This window comes from Pollachius pollachius (genome assembly GCF_949987615.1).
Source record: "Pollachius pollachius genome assembly, chromosome: 15".
In the NCBI taxonomy this organism is placed as follows: Eukaryota; Metazoa; Chordata; class Actinopteri; order Gadiformes; family Gadidae; genus Pollachius; species Pollachius pollachius.
Genome location: NC_136948.1, coordinates 16,959,228 through 16,980,282, shown reverse-complemented (window position 1 = coordinate 16,980,282; position 21,055 = coordinate 16,959,228). Strand labels below are relative to the sequence as shown.

At 44.7% G+C, this 21,055-nt stretch overlaps 1 protein-coding gene and 1 long non-coding RNA gene across 3 annotated transcripts; one reads left to right on the top strand and one right to left on the bottom strand.

Moving 5' to 3' along the window:
- The first annotated feature begins 1,354 nt into the window (after positions 1-1,354).
- LOC307086543 lies at positions 1,355-4,354 on the top strand. The gene is made up of 4 exons (XR_013812443.1): positions 1,355-1,771; positions 2,568-2,846; positions 3,496-3,602; positions 3,678-4,354. It is a non-coding gene; the product is annotated as an uncharacterized lncRNA (long non-coding RNA).
- A 177-nt stretch (positions 4,355-4,531) lies between these two features.
- Positions 4,532-15,229, bottom strand: mocs1 (molybdenum cofactor synthesis 1). Of its 2 annotated transcripts, none has more exons than XM_079752580.1 (11): positions 14,936-15,229; positions 13,765-13,903; positions 13,072-13,239; positions 11,198-11,362; positions 9,359-9,420; positions 8,666-8,777; positions 8,233-8,345; positions 7,700-7,810; positions 7,312-7,432; positions 6,998-7,045; positions 4,532-6,337 (listed from the first exon to the last, which is right to left on the bottom strand). In XM_079752580.1, the coding sequence occupies exons 1-11, from the start codon at positions 15,134-15,136 to the stop codon at positions 5,298-5,300; spliced, it is 2,280 nt and encodes a 759-aa protein (XP_079608706.1). In that variant the 5' UTR covers positions 15,137-15,229; the 3' UTR covers positions 4,532-5,297. The 2 variants fall into 2 exon arrangements, with proteins under 2 accessions (XP_079608706.1, XP_079608707.1); XM_079752581.1 differs by having other exon boundaries at positions 6,198-6,337; positions 6,983-7,045.
- Between the last annotated feature and the right edge of the window lie 5,826 nt (positions 15,230-21,055).

Here is a 21,055-nt window from a genome sequence, read left to right as displayed (position 1 = left end):
AACATAGAAAATGTTACATTAAAAATTAATTTAAAAAAAACTTGATCAAGGAAATGTTACACTCAACATCAATACAACCTCCAGTTTTCCTCGTGAGTGCCCGGTTTGTTTTCATGATGTGGGCGCATCTGTCTGCGTCACACAAATACCCGGCCCATTTACTGACGCATAAGACGTTTAGAAATGTTCAGCGTAGCGGCCGAATTCTCGTTTGTTCGTTTCCTATATAGTGCACTATATCGTAAACACTATATAGGGAATAGTGAGTGAGTGAATAGGGAACGATTTCGAACACAGCTTTTGACTTTGGGTCTTCGCGTTTTTTTTCTGTTACTTTTTCTGGTTTATTTTTTCTCAGGTTGGGACCCCCTGAAGAACTCTGGCGCCCCCCAGGGGAGGCGCGCCTCACAGTTTGGAAACCACTGTATATGCTCTGCGTAGGGGTGTAACCAGCACTCGAGTTGAGGGGGGATAGCATCCCCCTTTGGAATTAAAATGATCAAAATCATCCCCCTTCTGAAACAGCCATCCCCCCTTCCCATCCCCTGTTATTTTATCAATTAATATGGAAATATTACCGCTATTTCATTATAGTGGTTTCCTTTTTCAATTCGACGCAACGTTGCTTTCCCCAGGGACAGCGACACTGCATTTTCGGGCAGCATGCTATTGCGCAAGCACGCAGGCACGCTTGCTGCGCGCCTGCGTACTTGCGCAATAGTGCCTTCACGAGCTCTCATTCCACACCGTACGAGACAGACACTGGTAGCGTGAAGCTGTCTCTGGATCTCAGACATCGCTTCCGCAGACCACTCTGTCCCCTTTTCTCCCATTCATTTCAATTCATTTCATTCGTGAGCAACGCTAGTCTCCCTGCGAGCGATGACAGTAGTCATCCCTCTTATTTGATCCCAAAAAATATATAATAATATAATACTACTACTAATAATAATAATAACAATTATCACACCGTTGGTCTCCGACCATATGCGCTGTTATCAGCACATATTATCTGTCCCTAAAAGTTAAAATCCACCATTACTCCTGGCTTTTCGACTTACGGTATAGGCTGCAGTATGACTTTTACAGAATTTGAGGGGGAAAAAAACGTTACAGAAACAATATGTCCAAGCAGCTTCGCTGCTCAGACATCCTAATAAACTTGCCCAAAGTATATCCCAGCCTTCCGAAACGAAATGTCGTTTTAGGGTAAATGATAACTTTGGATGAATTAGGGGGGCGGGGAGCAAGTCTGCTCCCCCCTCCCCTCTGCATTTATTGTAAATGCATAGGAGAGGCCTGCTCCCCCCTCCCCTCTGAATTTCTTGTAAAAGAAGTTCCTGCTCGTTAACCCAGAGTACTCACACGCAGAGCCTCCTACAGAGTGGACCTTGTCTTCTCCCGTGATCTGTTATTTGTGTTGAGGAAATACAGAAAAAGGTTTTTTTTCATTGGAAGCTGCAGGTTCGTTCCTTGTTTTTTTTCCATCAAGCTCTTGATACAACGAAAGATCTCCAACGGCTGACGGGATGGGGTTTGGCGCACCAGGGTTCCCCACATCTGGGAGCGGTGGCCTCTTTGGCCTCATGCTCGACAGTCTTGCTCAATTATGCAACAACTTAACTCAGGGGAATAGCGGCTCAGGAAATGGAGCTCAATCTAACAAACCTAAATCTGAAGAACAAGCAGCAAAAAATGAAGAAAAAAGAGATATGGATTCATCTGAATTGGAAAGTAAATTCCACGTGGGAGCCAGTGGAATGTATAAAGAGTAAGTTATTATGTTGCTCACATCCGATGATGCAACGTCAGATGATGCATTACGGACAGCAGCATTTTTTTCTAAATTATTCTTTTTTTGGAGGTCCATTTTTAATAATTTTCAATATAGAGGATGTTCCCACAACATCAGAATTAAGGATGTCCGTCATTTCCTACCAAATTCTGCCGGCGCATTATTATAGCCGCTTACATGTGTAGTAAAACAAATTAACCACGCTTAATCTTTAGTGACTAACTATAAAGCGTAACTGAATCTTAAAAGGCATTCAATTCTTCAAAACACATTGTAATTTTGTAATGGAACAAATACATAAATACATAACGGCTAGAAATTCCTGCGTAACTACTTACACATACCAGAGCTATTATAGAGAGAGCAATACCACGTATGACACAGGCCTTTAAAAAGGTTGCATAATGCCACAAAAAGTGGATCTTCTAATCCACCGTCAGAAATAACAACGATAGTAAAATCTAAAGTGCAATTACCTTGTCGTATATAATTCTATGGAAACTACCCATTCACTCTCAATCACTTCTCAATGTAGCCCAGACCTTAATATCTTATTGTAACATATATAATAGTACAGAACTCATGGACGTAATTATAAATTGTTTGTTTGGGAATATGTCACTTAAAACAGATTAGACAGATTAGATTGGAAACTGCCACACTTGAATCTTGACACACTATCAATCTAATCAGGTAGATGTGGGACCCTGCAATCGCGCCAGAAAAATGTGTCACAATATGTTTTGGTAAAGCAGATGTTCTGTGCTTTCAGTGTCCTCAAGAACGACAGGCCCTTCTCCAGGGGCCCAGGAAACCCTGGGCACAAGGGGGTAGTTGAAGCGGACCACATCCCACCCAAGGACACCCTGAAGAGTGCTGCAAAAGAGCCTTTGATTTGGATATTGGGAGAAAGCGAAAAATTTAAGGGGCTTTTGGAAATGTTGCAGAAGAAGGATCCAAAGGGGAGGAATCTCTTCACCCTACAGGTCCTCACAGGCCAACACGGGATGGCTCTGACAACCGGCAGCAGTAGAGAGTCTGTGGCCGTCAGGTACTCTCTCCTTCCCTGCTTCCTTCCAATAGTTTTAGATCACCCACCGATCCTCTTCAGATCAACATTAAACACACACACACTCACACTCACCTCCAACACCCAAACCATACAAAGATAAAACAATCAGGTTATCACACAGCTGTGTTACAAAAAACGAATATGGCAATTAACAACATGAGGGTGAATTTCCCGATGTAGTACTAATGAGACATAGGCAGTAAAAACCAAAACAGTATTTTTCCATGGAATCCCACATGTAGAAAAAGAGCCCCAAAACAGAACCAAACGAAAGACTGCCCTGCGACTGTCCCTCCTACCAGGCTTAATGTAAAAGCTGTTTGTTCCAGATGTTTGTGGCCACACACCAGCACAAGGGCCGACTCCACAGTACACCCCCAACCAAGCCACACCCATTTCTGCATCCAACCATGACAGCACATTGTGTGGTGTGCTTATGAACCCCTAGCTGCTGCTATTTCCTGTATCTCAATCATATTCAAAGCAGTAGGAGTCAACATAGGTCATGCAGGGTCATGTATCTCTATTTACAACCATGGTTGCTGGGGGTTTTTTTTATCAAAAAACCTTTGGACTGTTGAGAGAATGTTTCCAATGTGCCCTCACCCTGCACGTATTCTGTCCACAGGGCTGTTCTCGCAAATAAATTTGCCATAGGAGAAGTGGTCTCAGCGGTGAAGCAAACATTTATGGTCGCTCACCCAATTTCTTCTGAGGAAATAAGAGAACAAGCAGGTTTGTATTAACTACTTGGTGACTATCTACAGCTGCAGCTGTTTTGCCTTATTCATATGTGTGCATTTGTTACAGGAATACAGCGAGGTCGCAAGAAAAGATCAGAAGAAAGATTTGGAAGGGAAAGAACGATGAGAATCTACAGAGATGGCTTCCTGGAAATGATCAATTTTTTCTTCCATAGAAACATCATCAATATCGAAGAGCTGTTAGAGCTGTGGGAATATATCACAAATCATTATGCCGTAGATGGCGACTTTGACAGACATTCCCTTGAATACGATGAGCTCATTGAAGCCATTTTAGAATCAAAAAAATAGAGGGTCTTTCTCGAATTTGGCTTTGGAACTTATCGGTTGTTGACCAGAGAAGATTGTTAGTTGCCATGAAAGTATAATGATAATTGCTTTTTAACAAACTGAAGATTTGTGTGTGACAATGACAAAGGTAGCCTACTTTAATCAAAAAATGTAAAAAGATAGCTTGTATGGCCCTTTCCTTTATTGTATCTTTGTGCAATCCTACAAGTTAAATTATGTGTTAAATCTGCGATGGCATTTCACCGCTTTCAATTACTTGGCAAGCTATAAGCATTGGCTATATTTATTTAGTGTATGCTACACGTGAACCTCCTAAGATGGCGCAATTTGATTGGTTTGCTATCTCGGGATATTGGGCAATATCCCATGATTGAGATCTCAAACTTGAGATCGCAAAATGTCCGTCTCATCACGCTAATAAAAACAAATAAATCCTGGCAAAAAGTGTTATCTTGTTTATTTTTGGACTATTCACTATTTGCACTATTCACTTCACATTCGGCGTATAATTGTTAAATATTCAGAGCGATATTTTACACCAGAATCTGTTCACGGTAGTATTAATAAATACTACCATGAACAGATTCTGGTGTCTGTTGTGTTTCTAACTCAAGCCCTCCTGGTGTAGACCAGGACAGAGTTACCAGGGACCCCAACTGGAGGCTGTTCCCAGTTGGACTGGCACTGGACGCTACTGGTGAGGCTCCGACACCAAACACAGGATGGAGAGGATCTTTCTCTAGGGAATGTGGATACTGTACAGTAGTCCATGTATCAGAGCTTTGTGTGGCTAACTATCCATTTTCCTCATCAGCATGTTTCACAGTCACACTATGATTGGCCACACCTGTAATCAGTAAGCACCAGTCTGATCTTGTTAAAAATGGGGCGGAAAAATATGTTTCAATTTATTTGTCTTGCCCTCTTATTTGGGAGTTTCAATTTGAGATATTATAAATGATGGTTATGACATTTTCATTATTCGAAATTCTGGGTTTGCATCTTTGAAAATTACATTACAGGTATATCTTTTAATAGGAGTAGATATATAGAGATTCAGTAATGCAATACTTCAGGTTCTTTTTTAGCAGCTGTCAGAAGTCAAAAGGGGGATGACACTTCACTTGAAAAATATTGATTGATCAGTGGCACAGTTGATCAATAAAGAGGGAGTTGTTTACACACGTCCACACATGCTGATGCTGTTAAGGGGATATAACCAAATAGATTATGTCCATCTTCTACATACGGTTCCAACTCTTCCCATGTAGCCTAACCGAGAGAGGAACACTGATACAATTATGTCCATAGCATTAGCTACAACATTAGCAAACACTAGTTTGACACACACACACACTTTCAACCGAGCGGCGTCTCAGGGCGCGCGCTGGAAGTCCCGCTTCCCGCCCGTCTTGTGGACCAGCCGCACCTCCGTGATGACGATGTCGTGGCTCACCGCCTTACACATGTCGTACAGGGTCAGCGCCGCCACGGCCACCGCCGTCAGCGCCTCCATCTCCACGCCGGTGCGGCCCGTGGTGCGGCAGCTGGCGGTGACCACCACGGCGTGGCGCGCCGGGTCCAGCTCCAGGCCCACTGAGGCGTGGTCCAGGGGCAGCGGGTGGCAGAGGGGGATGAGCTCCGCCGTGCGCTTGGAGGCCATGACACCGGCCAGCTGCGCCACGGCCAGCGCGTCGCCCTTGGCCAGCTGGTTGTCCCGCAGCAGGCGGAAGGCGGCGGCGCCCAGGAGAACGGTGGCGCGGGCCGAGGCGGTGCGGCGTGTGGGCGCCTTCCCCCCCACGTCCACCATCGCGGCGCGGCCCTGCGCGTCCGTGTGCGTCAGCCGGGCGTCGGCGGCGGCGGCGGCGGCGGCGGCGTCGCCCGCGTCTGCGCGGGCTGCTCCGGGGCTCTCGGCCTGGGGCGGGACCTGGGCAGGGGGCGGGACCTGGGCAGGGGGCGGGCCGCTGGAGGCGGGTCTGTGGTACATTCTGAGGCTGTGGTTGGAGGTGAGGGGGACTTTGCTGTTCTGAAGTAGCGTGCCGGAACCGGGACTCCTGAGGCGGGCCGTGTCCGTGCCCCTCGCAGGCCGTGTGCGTGCTTGAAAATGTGTGAAGGCGTTTTTGGGGTAGTTAGATACATGACGGATATCGCTGGGCTCATAAGAAGGGGCGGGTGCTGATTTTTGAAGACCGACGGCCCCTCCTTCATCAGCGCCCCGGGATAAGCCGTCAAAGCCGTCGGGAAGGCACCAAAAACCGTTTGGACCAGAGACTCTGGCGGGGCACGAGTGTCCCAGGTAAGGGGCTACCGTCATGGGGCGGGGAAAGGGACGTGCGATGGGCAGGCCGGGAAGGGAAGCTCTCTTCACGGTCGGGGGAACTTTGCGCAGAAAGAGAGACCTCTGGGTAGCCGACCCTGTGGATACATGGCAAAGTTCATCACTGTCAAATCCCAGGCAGTGGAGCGATCAGTGGTTCCCAACCTTTGGCATCAGGTGAACCACTGAATTGTCGTCAAGCCCTGGTGCAGAGCACCGCACATTCAAGCGGTCAAATAATAGATAAATACAGATGCAGTGGTGGAGCAAAGAGTGCCAGCGTGCCCTTTATACACAACTATTACTGCAAGAAGGCAGTAGGAGAGCCAGCGGGGGACGGTCGAAAGAAAAGGAGAGCAAGGCTGCTTAAGCTCTCAGTGTGTTTATTTAGCAAACACAAATCAACTCAAAACAGAAATGGAAAACATTATAATTTGATCGTTATATCATATATATATGATATATTATAACATTTCAAGGAACACACACAGCAGGACTATTTTTTAAATCATTAAAAGCCATAAGGCAAAATTTTCGGAACAATATTTATAATATTTTTATTTTAAATTATTGATAGTATTATGTCTATTATGGTTTCAGTTATAAAATCCCACGTGCCGCCTGCAATACCCTCGTGTAACCACCAGTGGTACACGTACCACAGGTTGAGAAACAGTGGCCTAGATCATACGCCGGTGTGCTTAGGCTGCTGTCTCTATATGTCCATGGATGTTTGTACGTACAGCAACGTCACCCACCGATCAGGATCATGGGCCTATTCTTCATCTTGGAGAGGTTCAACATGCCTGAAGCGAACCAGAGAAAAGTAGGTTTAATTTTCAAGAACTCCTGGCATATTAGATAACAATAATAATAATAAGATTATTCAGGTGATATAAATGGGATTTACTGATTATATTCATGGTATTGTTATACCGTGAATATAACCAACCAATCCCCTTTGCCCTGGAACACGTGAAACACAATAGGATGAGGGCAAGTCCCACACAGTGAATCATCTCTGTGGTATCTTTCATATGCTGCACAGGTGTTGTGATATATTAAATCAGACCTGCATGCTGTTTCTTCTTCCGTCCCACCGCCGCACCGATGATGTCCAGCAGCTTCGTCTCCGTCGCCCCCGAACGCAGCTCATCCCTGAGGGACACCTCAGAGCTGCCAAACAGGCAAACCTGGTGCACAACATAGTACAGTGAGAGAGGAGAGAGGAGTGAGCAGGACGCTTCCCGGGCAAAAACCACTCCAAAAGCAACGCACAAAATCTAACAGTGTATCGTTACACACACGGGCACACACGCGTGCACACGCGAGCCCACACACGTGCACACGCGTGCCCACACACGTGCACACGCGCGCCCACACACGTGCACACGCTTGGCCACACACGTGCACACGGGCGCTGGCACCGGTCAGCGTGCTGCTAAGTGCTGAGGTCTCACCTTGAGGTTGCCGTCTGCGGTGAGCCGCAAGCGGTTGCAGGAGCCACAGAAGTGGTCCGACATGGAGGAGATGAAGCCCACCTTACCCGCGAAGCCTGGCACTTTATACCCCTGACGTGTGAGTGGAGAGAGGTGGGGACAGACTCAAGACAAATGCGAGGGTCTGCGTGAATGACATGGCAGGTTTGGGACGGTCAATGACCTATAGACATCACAACTATGGAATGACGGAAGTACTTACAATAATAAGTACTATGATGTGCAAGTACTACTGTGTATACGCTCTCTTCTAGCAGGAGAGAAACTGTGAGTAACGTAGCTGTATGTTGATTGGTCAAAAGCACAATCCAAATTGCTCTTGTTTCAATTTGCACGTCTTTTTTCCAACTATTGAGCCTCGCGCAGAGATGCTGATATACTAACATATTACATTTCAACACAACACAACACTACTTTTTGAACACAACAAACATGTATTTAGCGCTCTGGTGTTGCCGAGTACTTCCTCCCAGCATGTTGCGGAGGGAGCTGACCTTTGCTGTGTCTGCATGTCCGGTTGGAACCATTTCTAGAGCAGGCCACTGCTGTTTTATGCAATCCAGCATTTCCTGATAGCTCACCATCTTCTTGAAGTTCCACTTGTTTCCTGGAAGAAAGTGGAAGCACGTGATTTTATCAAATGTGAAAGTAACCGTGCTGTCAGGGAGTACCTAAAACACTTCAGCCTGAACCCGGACATGTGGCGTTTTAACACATTCGCCCCGGTTGCAGTGATCTCATTGAAACTTTATTACTTTCACAGAACTTTTGGGTTTCAGTGACAATTTCGCTTGACTCATTTCTTTTGGCCAGACGGATGCCAGGGTATTGAGTGAAACTCAAGCAATCAATCCATGACGTGCCATTAACACGTACTGGTTGACGAGGTGAAGGGTGGATTCCCATGCCTTGGCCGGCGCTACTCACCGTCGAAGGGCATGTACTCGATGAAGCGCACTTCAATGGGCTTCTTCTCCGTCAGCGCTACAAAGTCCAGGATCTCGTCCTCGTTCAGTCCTCGCATCACCACACAGTTGACCTGATGGGGCGGCACGCGCACAAACCTCTTCAGTGTAAAGTACGTCCTCCCTGTGATTACGTGGGTTTTTCCCTGGTGCTCCGGTTTCCTCCCACACAACAATAACGTGTAGGTCAACCCTCCTGCCCGGCCCGTTACCACGGCAAGAGGGCGCCACACACTGGAGTTGGCTTCCGGGCACCCCGCTGAGAGCCAGGTGGCCCCCCCGCTCCTACTAACACATCAGCGCATTTAACGATGGGAAGATGGATCAATTTCCCCATTTGGTTGAATAATTTTTTTTTAAGAATAACATGAACACAATATCAACGTATACAAATGTCCCTATCTGCATTTTTATGATAACCAAGATGTAATGAATAAATCAATCATAACAATTGTGGTATAATTGTCATAAGTGTGCGGTATATGATGGTGTTTGTGTAAAACAATTTAAAATAATAAAATATAGTGATTCCTAACACCTATTAGATGTAAAAGCGGTCCTTAATTACGTACAAAAAACAGAGCATGGATGTGCCTGGTCGGAGGCCCACTTCAGGATGGCTGAGGAGACAGACAAATGGTGTGCTTGACCATACCTTGACAGGGTTGTAGCCCATCTCTATTGCCTTGTCAATGCCCTCCATCACCTTGTGGAAGCCTGTGAAATGAAAACATGGTGGTGGTTGAGTGTTCAATTGACTGATGCCTCCTCAGTGCCTAAACTCTGCCTGCTGCTCATTTATGATTTGTAGAAATAAAAATGCTTTGAGATTTGTTTGCCTTTTCAGGCAGGCCTGCCTGCTTCACTGTGACGCCCGTTCAATTTAGTTTCAGTAAGCAGGCAACAGTCATGTTGTGGTAGCAGAAGGTGAGCGGGTAACCTTGATAACAGTGATGCTTGCCATTCATGATATATGCTAAACAGTGGACTGCTCACTAGAAGGCTTGTGGGTAAACATACATACATAACATGATCAGCCCTTTGTTTCCAGCTTGGACTATTGGCCTTTGGGTTTTTTATATACCCTGTATCTTTGATTTGACCAGTCAACTATGTACTATGACCATAATTAGAATGAGACTGAGCACTGAGAACAGTCTACTCTGATAGCTATTGAACCCTAGACTCCAGGTCAAGAGCATTTCAGCATTTCATTATGTGTTTTTATCTAAAACAGCTGATACCGGTAGCAGGGGACCTAAAGGCAACAATTCAAGTACCAATTAGTAAACTGCCAAATAGTTACACAACTTAAAAAATGCATACAGGCAGAAATGTGACAATGCGCTGTGGCGAAAAGCCTCATCTGTCAATGTTTGCCAGACCTGAATTCTGGCTCGGGGCCCAGAAGTTTGGCAGAGCAATGCTGCAGTCTTTGCCTTTGTCAGCCAGCCTGCTCCCTGTGTGTGTGTGTGTGTGTGTGTGTGTGTGTGTGTGTGTGTGTGTGTGTGTGTGTGTGTGTGTGTGTGTGTGTGTGTGTGTGTGTGTGTGTGTGTGTGTGTGTGTGTGTGTGTCTTTGTCCCCCTGCTAGAGCCTGCTCCCTGTTTGTGTGTGTGTGTGTATGTGTGTGTGTGTGTGTGTGTGTGTGTGTGTGTGTGTGTGTGTGTGTCTTTGTCCCCCTGCTAGGGCCTGCTCCCAGTGTGTGTGTGTGTGTGTGTGTGTGTGTGTGTGTCTTTGTCCCTCTGCTAGGGCCTGCTCCCAGTGTGTGTGTGTGTGTGTGTGTGTGTGTGTGTGTGTGTGTGTGTGTCTTTGTCCCCCTGCTAGGGCCTGCTCCCAGTGTGTGTGTGCGCGCGCGCGCGTGCGTGCGCGCGTGCGCGCGTGCGTGCGTGCGTGCGTGCGTGCGTGTGTGTGTGTGTGTGTGTGTGTGTCTTTGTCCCCCTGCTAGGGCCTGCTCCCTCTTCCTCTCGGCCTCCACCACTCTCATCCCAGGTCATGCGTTAGCCATGTTCACCCCCCCACCTTTCCCAAATCATTAGCACCTGTAGCTCTGTTCCTCTGGCCTGCACTGCTGTTCACCCAATGCTTTGTGAAGAGCACAAGGTCTAGTGTTGGAAGCTGCAGTCTTGAACCAACATGGTGGGCCCACCGTGGCCTGGACTTAGGGTCTCCAGCAATGCGACCATCGGAACACATGCTTATACGAATGTCGATCTGATGCGGGCGAACATCCAGTGGAGCTGGATTAGATGTCTCTCCATGTTTTTCGTGCCAATCCTTATTTTTGGACCCCTCAAAACTTTCAAATGTCAGTATCCCAAAGGCAGTATCCCTATTGAAGAAACATTCATCCAAAAATGCCTGGCAATTAATGATTTTTGAATTACCAAGCTCCCATGCTTCAGAAATCCTCATTTCAAATCCCCAACATTAATCCTCTATATTTTCAGGGGCACTGTTGGTTCTTAGTATTGATTTCTTTCCATTGTACGAATACCTTTTCGCCTGACGATGAACTCAAACTTGGCGGGGATCAGTGAGTCCAGGCTGATGTTGAGGAGGTCCAGGCCCGAGGCCTTCAGCTTGGGCAGCAGCCGGGCAAGGTTCATGCCGTTGGTCGTCACGGCGATGGTCTTCAGGCCCTCCAACTTCCTCAACTCAGCTAAAGGGCGGCGAAAAAATATGAGGCATAACCATCAATGATGCATTAATGAAAGGAGAATGATGCTGTATCGTTTAAAAAAACGCATTACAAAATGTATCAATAGCTTATAAAGTTGATCAAATACATTTTACTGTACCCCAATACTGTAATACAGGCAAAGCTATATTTTCTACACATGCTGATAACACCTTGGCCTATTTTTATACCATCAGATGGTCAACAATTCACAGCACCACCCAAGAAGTTGGTAATGAGGAGTTTCATAACACTCTTCATTGTTCTTCAGGTGACACAAACCTAGTCTACGAACGTACAAACCTAGGCTAGGCTAGTAGCCTAGGTGGCTAGGCTACTAAAGACTTGCATGCTGGGAAATACACACAAACGACGGCACAGCACGTCCTCACAGATCTAAACCGAGAAGGCAATGCAAGACAACCTTGTTGGTTCGACTTGGGCAATTGCGTGTGGAGGTCAGGGGAGGTCAGGGCAAAGGCCAGTCAAGTGACGAGTTGTGTTGATCTTTATTCACACGCACATGAATCTTCACATGACACCGAATCCACACAAATCGCCCTTACTGGAACAAAACGGTTTTGGTGCACCAATTTAGCATATTTCGCCATGGCTTAATGGCACATGCTGATTATGGAACTCTCCCTCTCTTGCTCTGTTTGGCTTTCACTCAGTCACTGACAGCTCTCCTGAACCGGATGACTGCGAAGACCCCGCTCTGGGTGTCCTCGTACAGCAATCTCCCGCTCTCTCTCTCTCATAATGGGATGATTTCAGCTGTTTCAAACAACGATTCTAGGACCTGGCTGAGAGCTATGAGGTAGAGAATCCAATCTGCTACGCTGACCACCTCCCAGAACCACGCACGGTCTGACGCTCTTCTGGTGCTACTCACAAGAGCTCGTGCACAAATAGAGGCATTATCTTCTGCTCAACAAATCTAAAACCGACACCAGCTGCCCCAAACTGATTTGGATGGAGGCGTAAACTATCCAGGTAGTGAAAAAATATAGAGTGGATGATAACACCTAACTTAACAATACGGATATTTACCTCCTTATCGTCAGGATTTTTACTCCTTTTGGATTTTGGCTCCTTTGACGACCAACAATTAAAAATTGTTGTCTGGCCCTGGCTGCCTTTCAGTGTCCTTTTCATATCCATTCATAGTTAGCATTAGTCTTCTCTTACTATTCACCCCAGCGACCTTGCGAAATAGTTCGGGTAATACCAAGTAGTCGGTGGGCTGGGGGGGGGGGGTACATTATAGATTATCAAAACATGATACTATCTTGCTGACAAATTAAATTAATAAAGAAAACAAACAAGGTATTAAGTCAGAATATTTAATTTTTTTGTTCATCTGAATTATGTGTGATGATATTGAGGGGGTTATATTAGCTGGATCTGATTATTGAGGGGGTTATAACCCCTCTAACCCCCCCGTAAATTACGCCTATGGATTTGGAGTTACAGGATCCTGCGCCGCTGACCCGGGACACGTCACACGTCACAGAGCAGTGGTAGCAGGCCACCACTCTTTGATTCAGATTCCCTGTTTGAGACCACCCTCAGCCGGACACCTTTATGCAATACCTCCAACACCATTACAGGTTTTGGATCCCTGACACAAAGCGCCACAGAGAGGACCTGTCCTCGCACGGCGGCCGTCTACAGCGCAGGAGCCTCACCGATGATATCCAGCACATCGGGCCGGATGAGCGGCTCTCCGCCGGTGAGCCGGATCTTGTCCACCCCCTCGTGGACGAAGAGGCGGGCCAGGCGCAGCACCTCCGCGGTGGTCAGGAGCTGCGCCCGCGGCGTCAGCTTCACCCCTTCCTCCGGCATGCAGTACTGACCTGAGAGGCGAATGGGACAACAACACAGCTGGAAATGGACCAATCATCAACCTTGTTCAATGGGTATTGGACTCTCATTCATATATATATAAATATATATAGTACTGAGTAGTAAAGATGGCGTGGATATGAAAATCAAAAATGGTAATGGTCTTTCACAGAGGTAATCTTACTTCCAACATGTGCAAGGGACTGGGTTTGGCTCCTGGCATATAAGGGTTCAAGAAATGGAGAGACGAGATAACAGTTCACCCCGTGTTTTAAGTGAATCTGAGGTGAATTAAATGGACACTTATGGAACTACTCCTACGCACTTATTGTATGTTGTACGTCCAGGCACTTAATGTACGCACTTATTGTATGTTGTACTTAGTTATAGTACTTAGTTGTGTAGCATCTTATGCTAGTTAGCTTTGTTGTACGCAGGGAATGGGCAAATGTACTTATTGTAAGTCGCTTTGGATGAAAGCCTCTGCTAAATGCCCTAAATGTAAATGTAAACACTTTATGACGGGTGTGACTCACAGCGCAAGTTGCATTTCTCTGTGAGGGAGATGCGGAGGTAGCTGTGTCTTCGGCCAAAGCTGTCAGTCAGGAACGCAGAGAAAGGTAAGGTGTCGTCCTTTAAGACCAGACTCCGCGGCGAGGGGCTGGATGCAAGCTCCTGGGAAGGGCAAGCACAGGGTTCAGTTGGTTAATGATTGTGCCGGCCAGGTCCAGTTGATCACAGTTTAGTTAATCATTATGTTACTATTGAGGCAGGAGCTTCATTCACAAAGGCTTCTCAAATGGCTTGTGATTCAAATGGAACAGTAAATAAAATCTACATTTATAATACCTATGGGTCGGATATCAGCACACATTTTGATGCCATATGCAAGGGAAAGCAATTCTTCCCGAGGTGAATGAGAATACCAATGCAGAACATGATGGGACTGTGTCAGCCGACACAGTCTGACACCAACAACATAAATGCATTATGCACATTTGAGAGTTTGCAAAACTGATCTAAAAGCAATGTGGAGAAGTAATATGTTCCTATTCTCGAGAGGCTGGCAGCCGGAATTCTTGACCCCATCTCTTGTCAATAAAGTTTGTGTTAGAGTTAGAGTTTGGGTTACAGTGTTTTTAAGTAATGCATTCGTTTTTTTGTTATTATATCGTCATAATCAAACTCTTGTTAAAAAAAAAATCTACTCCTTGTTTCCCCCATCTCGCCCCCCTTTTAGGACGAACTAAAAGGTGAGGAGGACATTTCGGTAAAACGTAGACCAGCACATATTTCTTACTCTTGCAATCTTTTTGGTTTATTGGTTTAAATCCGTTTCTGCTTTACCTGTAGGGTCATGACTCATGACCGTAATTAAGCTTCCAAGGGCGACATAGTTCTAATAACTAACTTTTTGCAAACGAAATGATCCCCTGTATTCCAGTTGTGCAATAATTTACTTTACAGTCTGTTTCACAGATTCAAAAACAATGTGTCAAAGTAAATCGCTATGTAATAACGCAGTTACATAGGGTCCCCTCTTGTGTGCATGCACGTCTTGAAATAGTGAACATGTTTGGCCAGTATTAATCTTTTAACTGCAATGTTAATATTTGGCCTGGTCACATTTCCCATTCAAAAGTTATGCAATGGAACGTCATGCGAAGCGAGACCGGTCACCTGTCATGACCCATACAAATGATTTACCTGTTCTGCAATGTTTTTCGGGACTGCGTCGAAGTTTTTCCTTGGGTGCGAGAGTTCAACTTCATTTTCCTTCTGCGTAGCACTGGAATACCAGCGTTGATAATTCTCCTTTGCGGTGTTCCTTACCCTGTACGTGAAGGGGTGTCTAGTTCCATTGTTTCTTTCTATCAAGCGACAGCACATGCGACCCGCAGAAGCCATTTCCTGGAAGTCGATCGAGCAAATGGGATCCAAGAACTAAGGCCACTCGGTGAGCAGTGGGTTGTCAAAATGTAACTCTGCACCCGACAACAACCGCACACCATGCTGCTAACACCCCTTAGGATAGGGAACGAGGAGGGGTGGGACTATGGAGATTAGAATCCTGGTCGAAGAAGGAGGGGCATGGGGAAAGAGGCGTGGATACCAGCAGCCAATCACACGACTGACCCACTGATGTGTATGATAGTGCCCTGCTCTCCGCCTCATGATCGCCGGATCTACCACGTGGAAACCACCGAACCACGCTGAGCAGTATCGATCGACTAGTTCAAGAATAGGTTTTAGTTTTTTTTATATTTGGGACGCAGTAAGGTTAACTACGAGTTCCAATACTGAATGCAGTCTGTCATGTGTCCAGGAGATGGCGCCACAGCCTTTATTCCTCTGAACAAAAATGAGCGCTGCTGTTTGTTAATGTGTTAATGTAGGGTTGATCCTCCACAAAGACTGCATCATTTCTCATTATTCGAGGGCAACGTTCTCAAGGATGGTTGAATATACTAACTTTGTTTGCTAGCTGGTTAAGCTTAGGTTGATTTGAAATATTCTCTGTTAACACAATGTTAATTTATGATGTGCAGGTGTTGTTTTTTTGTGGGGAATTCTGACATGCAAAGCATAATTTAGAGTCCTGAACCCAACTGTTTTACAGGCACAGGACAGTATGTTCAATCACTTATCTACTCAACACTAAAATATGTTCAAGACTCAAAGCTGTTAGAACTTTAACTTCTATTCAAAGCTGTTTGAACTTTCACTTAAATTCAAATCGGTTACACTTTAACTTAAATTAAAATCTGTTATCACTTTAACTTAAATTCAAAGCTGTTAGCACTTTAACTTAAATTCAAAGCTGTTAGTACTTTAACTTAAATTCAGCAAAACTTTCTCAACAGTTGTCGAGGTATTTGAGCAAATGTCTTCTTACACCCATGACCTCTTTTATACCGAAGCTATTATTATAATGATTGTATAATTACAATAATATGTTATTCCATCATGTAGTCTGTTGAATCGTAAAGTATAGGCTATTGCTGATGTTAATATGTGCATGTGTACCCTCCTCTATCGAAACAAGAGGGTTTGGTCTACAGATCACGTTTGTGGCGATTAGTGACTGGGGGAGAAGGCAAAGAGTCGCAAGTCATGTATCTATAAATGTATCGGGCTACAAGGAAGCAAGAAAAAAACACCCAAATAGGGTATCGTGGCGTGTGCCAGATGTAATGACAGTCTCTCTGCATAGGCCCATTAGTCCACTTGTACCGTTGATAGACGCCGGGGATTATCTCGTCGTGGTATTTAAAGTCAGACCCAATCTAGAAAAGGATACCTCAAATGATAGGCTGCTCCCTGCTATTCTCCAGCATAGGGGGTTTTTATATGCTAAGGGGCGTGATTGGTCCATTGCAAAAGTGTCTAGTGGAAATAATGTTCCTACATGGCCAAAAAATCTTATATCAAGACAACATTGCCCAGAATAATCCGCAGCTTGCATTGATTATGCGGTGTGGACATGCTTTTGTGCTGTATGCTCCTCCTCTTTCATGCAACAGTGCAAAGGGTCAATCTTTCAGAATAGCTTATATTTGCTCCACAGATAAGAATCCTCAACAGTATTATGTCGTCTTTCTTTCTGGCTTAACACATGTTAAATATGATTTCTGTAGCTGAAAATATATGAAATTGTGTCTAAGCCTTCGGTTCTTCAGTCTGCTATATATAGAGAGTGCCCGTACCTGTTTTTTGAAAGATTTGTGGTAATTGACTACTGCTGAAGTTTGTTAGCAGTCGGGGTCACCTTGCACACTTACATGCACATTATGTCTTTTTAATCAAGTCCTCACAGTAGATTAGGCCTCAAGACAACACACATCGGGCCCTATTTTAACGGTCTGAAATGTGGGCGGTTCTATGGCGATGTCGCTAGTTTACCGGCGCAAAAAATTACTCTTGCGCCCGGCGCAAATCTAAAAAGGGTTGGTCTGAAGTAGCCTAATTACCCGTAGGTGTGGTTTGGGCGTATCGTGCAATAAACCAATGAGAGTACCAGCTCCCATCCCCTTTAAGAGCCATGAGCGCATTTGAATCTGACGAGTTGATATTTTCATTAATTCTTTTACACATACACACATGCGCGCCCGCATTCATTCATTCTTTTTAACACTCACTCGCGGTTAAACAATGTTTTCTTACGATCAAATACTCATCAATCCTAAAAGTTAAGGGCATGTACACGATGTCTGTGTCATGAAAATATGTGTTTGCTGTACGGTGTTTGCAGATGCATTGATAAAAAAGTATCAGCTGTTCTTTCCCAAATAATTTACCAAAAATGTGTGGCTAGGTAGATGAGAGAAGCAAGGTGTATGCGCGAGGTGCACAAGCAACATTATGCATGCGCCCTTAAAATAGCATTTGAACAACGCGCCACTGACTTTAAACCAGGTATTTCCTGGTTTGTGCCGCAATTGGTTTCTGAAACTGCAAAATAGCACCAGGAACCTTTACGCTAGAACACGCCTTCTCCTTCCGCCGAACCGCCCCTTGGGGCGCAAGATAATTCCCTAATTTCACTTATAGCCATTCATCAGCTATAAGTGCGGGTAATTCTGTGCGAGAACGTCTGCTCTGGTTGGCTGAGCATGACTTCAGACCGCTCCTGGCTCATTTCCGACCAATCAGGTCATCTTGTTCATGCTTGGCTCTGGAGTCCATGTTACCTCTCAATCACAGTCAGTCACACAGCGCTGCCATAGCTCCACCACATAGGTGCGTGGTTGCAACACTCCTCAATGGCGGAGAAATGAAGGGAGGGAGGGAGCAGAGAGGGAGGGGAGGTTTGTTCAGCTCCGAACTGGTCACTTCAGATAATAGCTAAGGGCAAGGATTATAATAGATTAACGACTGCTCAGAAAAAGACCACGTATACGATTCACCTTGAGACAAACAGACATCTAACGATAATCATTATTTGCCCCCCCCCCCCCCATGTTGCATTTTCCTTGCATCCGGTGTAATTGTTCCTACGCCTTCGTCCTTTGTTGACTTTTCGTCTGATAGCTTGGGGACTTGCAGCGCATGCGCATCCTGCTCCCCCAAAGATAATCCTTGCACCATTATCAATTGTTCCGGCAGAGAGTGAGTGTTCACGGTCACGAGAGGATGCAAGGGAAGTGGAGGACAGAGAAGACACTTGGAGAGATGCAACTTGACAGTGGGAAACCTTGGTGGTTTGTTACATGACAAGTTTTGATATGCTGTGGGGGATCAGTCGCACATTGGCATGATTATAGTGTCAATGGGATCATGTCAATGAGGCATTTTATCCACTTATTGATTTATATTGGAATATAGGGGAGAGTGGGGTAAGATTGGCAAATTTCTACTATTGTTGTCCGCTAGGCAAGGGAAAAGAAGACAGAAGTACAATGAAAACATCTACCTTTATTTCAGGATGTCGCCTGTCAATTAAAATGATAACAATGCACCTATGACACAAGTCAGTGAAAATATGACAAAAAAATAAGTTTTTCTGGCTCAACTTGCCCCAGCGTAGGAGTAATTTGAGCCATCTGGGGTTGATTGACCAATTTACTTTTTTCATATTAAATGCTTGGCATGATAGCTTATCTACAATGTTTGAAATATGACTAAATCAGTTGTGTAATTCTACATTGAAATATCACTTTATACTTTAGAGACTTAACTTAACTTCAGCGCACCATTGTGGGGAGAGAACAAATGGCTCAACTTACCCTACAGCATGTGGCTCACGTTGCGCCACAGCCACCATTTTGGAATAGACTGCCTATAGTCTAACAATTCAGGCTAATCGCTCAATTATTCTTGTTTTGTACCTTGGGAAATCACCAACATGTATCAGATATATATTTTGATATTATTTTGGATAAATTTGCTTTGACATAGCAGTCATTATACCTGATATGTTAAAACAAAAAAATTTACAAGCATAAAAAAAACAGTTTATTGTGAAAAAACAACTTCTTGCGACTTCACCATGTGATTCTCTCCATCACACTCAGATATATATTATTGGTGCCTCCTGAATTGATGGTTAAATGACAAATGTGTACTATTGCCTAAATACAGGGGTTGGGTTAACTTACCCACTGGCTCATCTTACCCCACTTTCCCCGAATTGTCTGCTGTCATTTCACAAAAAGTGAAACAGCCAATAGTTGCCCCTTGCTATGGTTGTAGGTTTCACTGTTGAATTATGGACCAATCGAGAAAGATCTAGGACAAATGACATATCCTACTTTTAACAAATGCAAAACTTTTGTTAGGTTGACGGTGGTCAATACATAAGTAAGAGTGTGTGGATGATGGCTTGTTAGGCAGCCTCACCTGGCCAAGTCTGATTGAACTCTGGGGCTAGGTGAGGCTGCACAACTGTTGCACCTTGGGTAATCAGCATGCACAGGTTAAACCAGCCATCACCACACACACTCAGGGAGAGTTCTCCTAGATGGTAACATGGAAAATCATGCCATGGGTGATTTTCAACAAACCTTCACCATAAACCGGTCTTCCAACTTCACCACCCTCCGACCTTTGTCTGGAAGTGGAAGTCTCTTAGGTGAAGTGTGGCATGGACCTTGTTACAGCATATCATCATTATCAATATACAGTAATAGTCCAGATGTAGGCCAACTCTTTTATTCATGATTATATATACCACAGCGTCCATAAGTGCCGTGCAAAAATATAATCCTTTTATTTCAGACAATCGTTAACAGAGTAAGAAGACCAATCTATAATTTAGTACTCATTAAAACCACAGTGGAAACATAACATTGTGCAATGAATGCTAATGAACGACTTTGTAAACAGAAATGGGTCTGATAAAATGTATGGTAAATAAAGAGTAAATATTTGCCGAGTTGCTGTTAAAAAAAGGTCAGCAGTTTCAACAATTTCAGCAGCAGAAGTAAAGCATGTAGCGATTCTGTGTCAAACTGTTTAAATTCTGCAACTACTTCGGTATACAATTCAAGGTATTCCCATTGCATCGCTGTCCATTGCTGTTAATATCCACTGCAGAGGGCCAGCACTTTCTTGTTCTTCTAGATTAATAGGAATGGCAGTGAGTGCATGAATAATTTAGGTGTGTCCTCTTCATTCACCTGAACACGTAACCCCATCATTTCGTGAATTCCTCTTGTGAATTCCTTTCAGGAATTTTACATTACATTTTCAAGGAATAATGCAATTATGGTTCTAATCCATCAAACATGCCTTATAAACTCATCTTTCTTTTAAATTGGATATAGATTAACTTCACAAGGCAGAGTACTCCCCCACATTTATATCCCAATCCTGTGACGCCATAAGTGCCCTCAAAACATTTATAAGGATGTGATAGTTTGCACTTTTGACTGAACATTGTTAACATGATTTCCTTTCAAGCAATGTGAGCAGTTTTGCTATGGTTATGGTAAGTAATATGTACCGGTCTGTCTAACACTATCTAGCACTAACACTTGCTTTTTCATGCCTTGCACTCATATCACCTCATCTAAAATGTGGTTTTGGAACCTTTATGTGCTCTTAAAGTGTGATTTAACATGGATCCTTTGCCTCCTGCTGACAGTAACATTTAAGCGGAACAAAACAATATTGACCAAGAGATTTTTTGAACCCCCACACAAACACACACACACACACACACACACACACACACAAACAAAACAGACATATATCCACAGCACTGCTCTCACTGCTTTGATAAAGACCTAAACCCTTCAGTGAAGGACGGGGGGAGGCTATAACAAGCAGACCAGCCGTCCTGCTGGGAGCGAGGTGGTGTCTACAAAGGAGGCCTGAGTGCTCCCT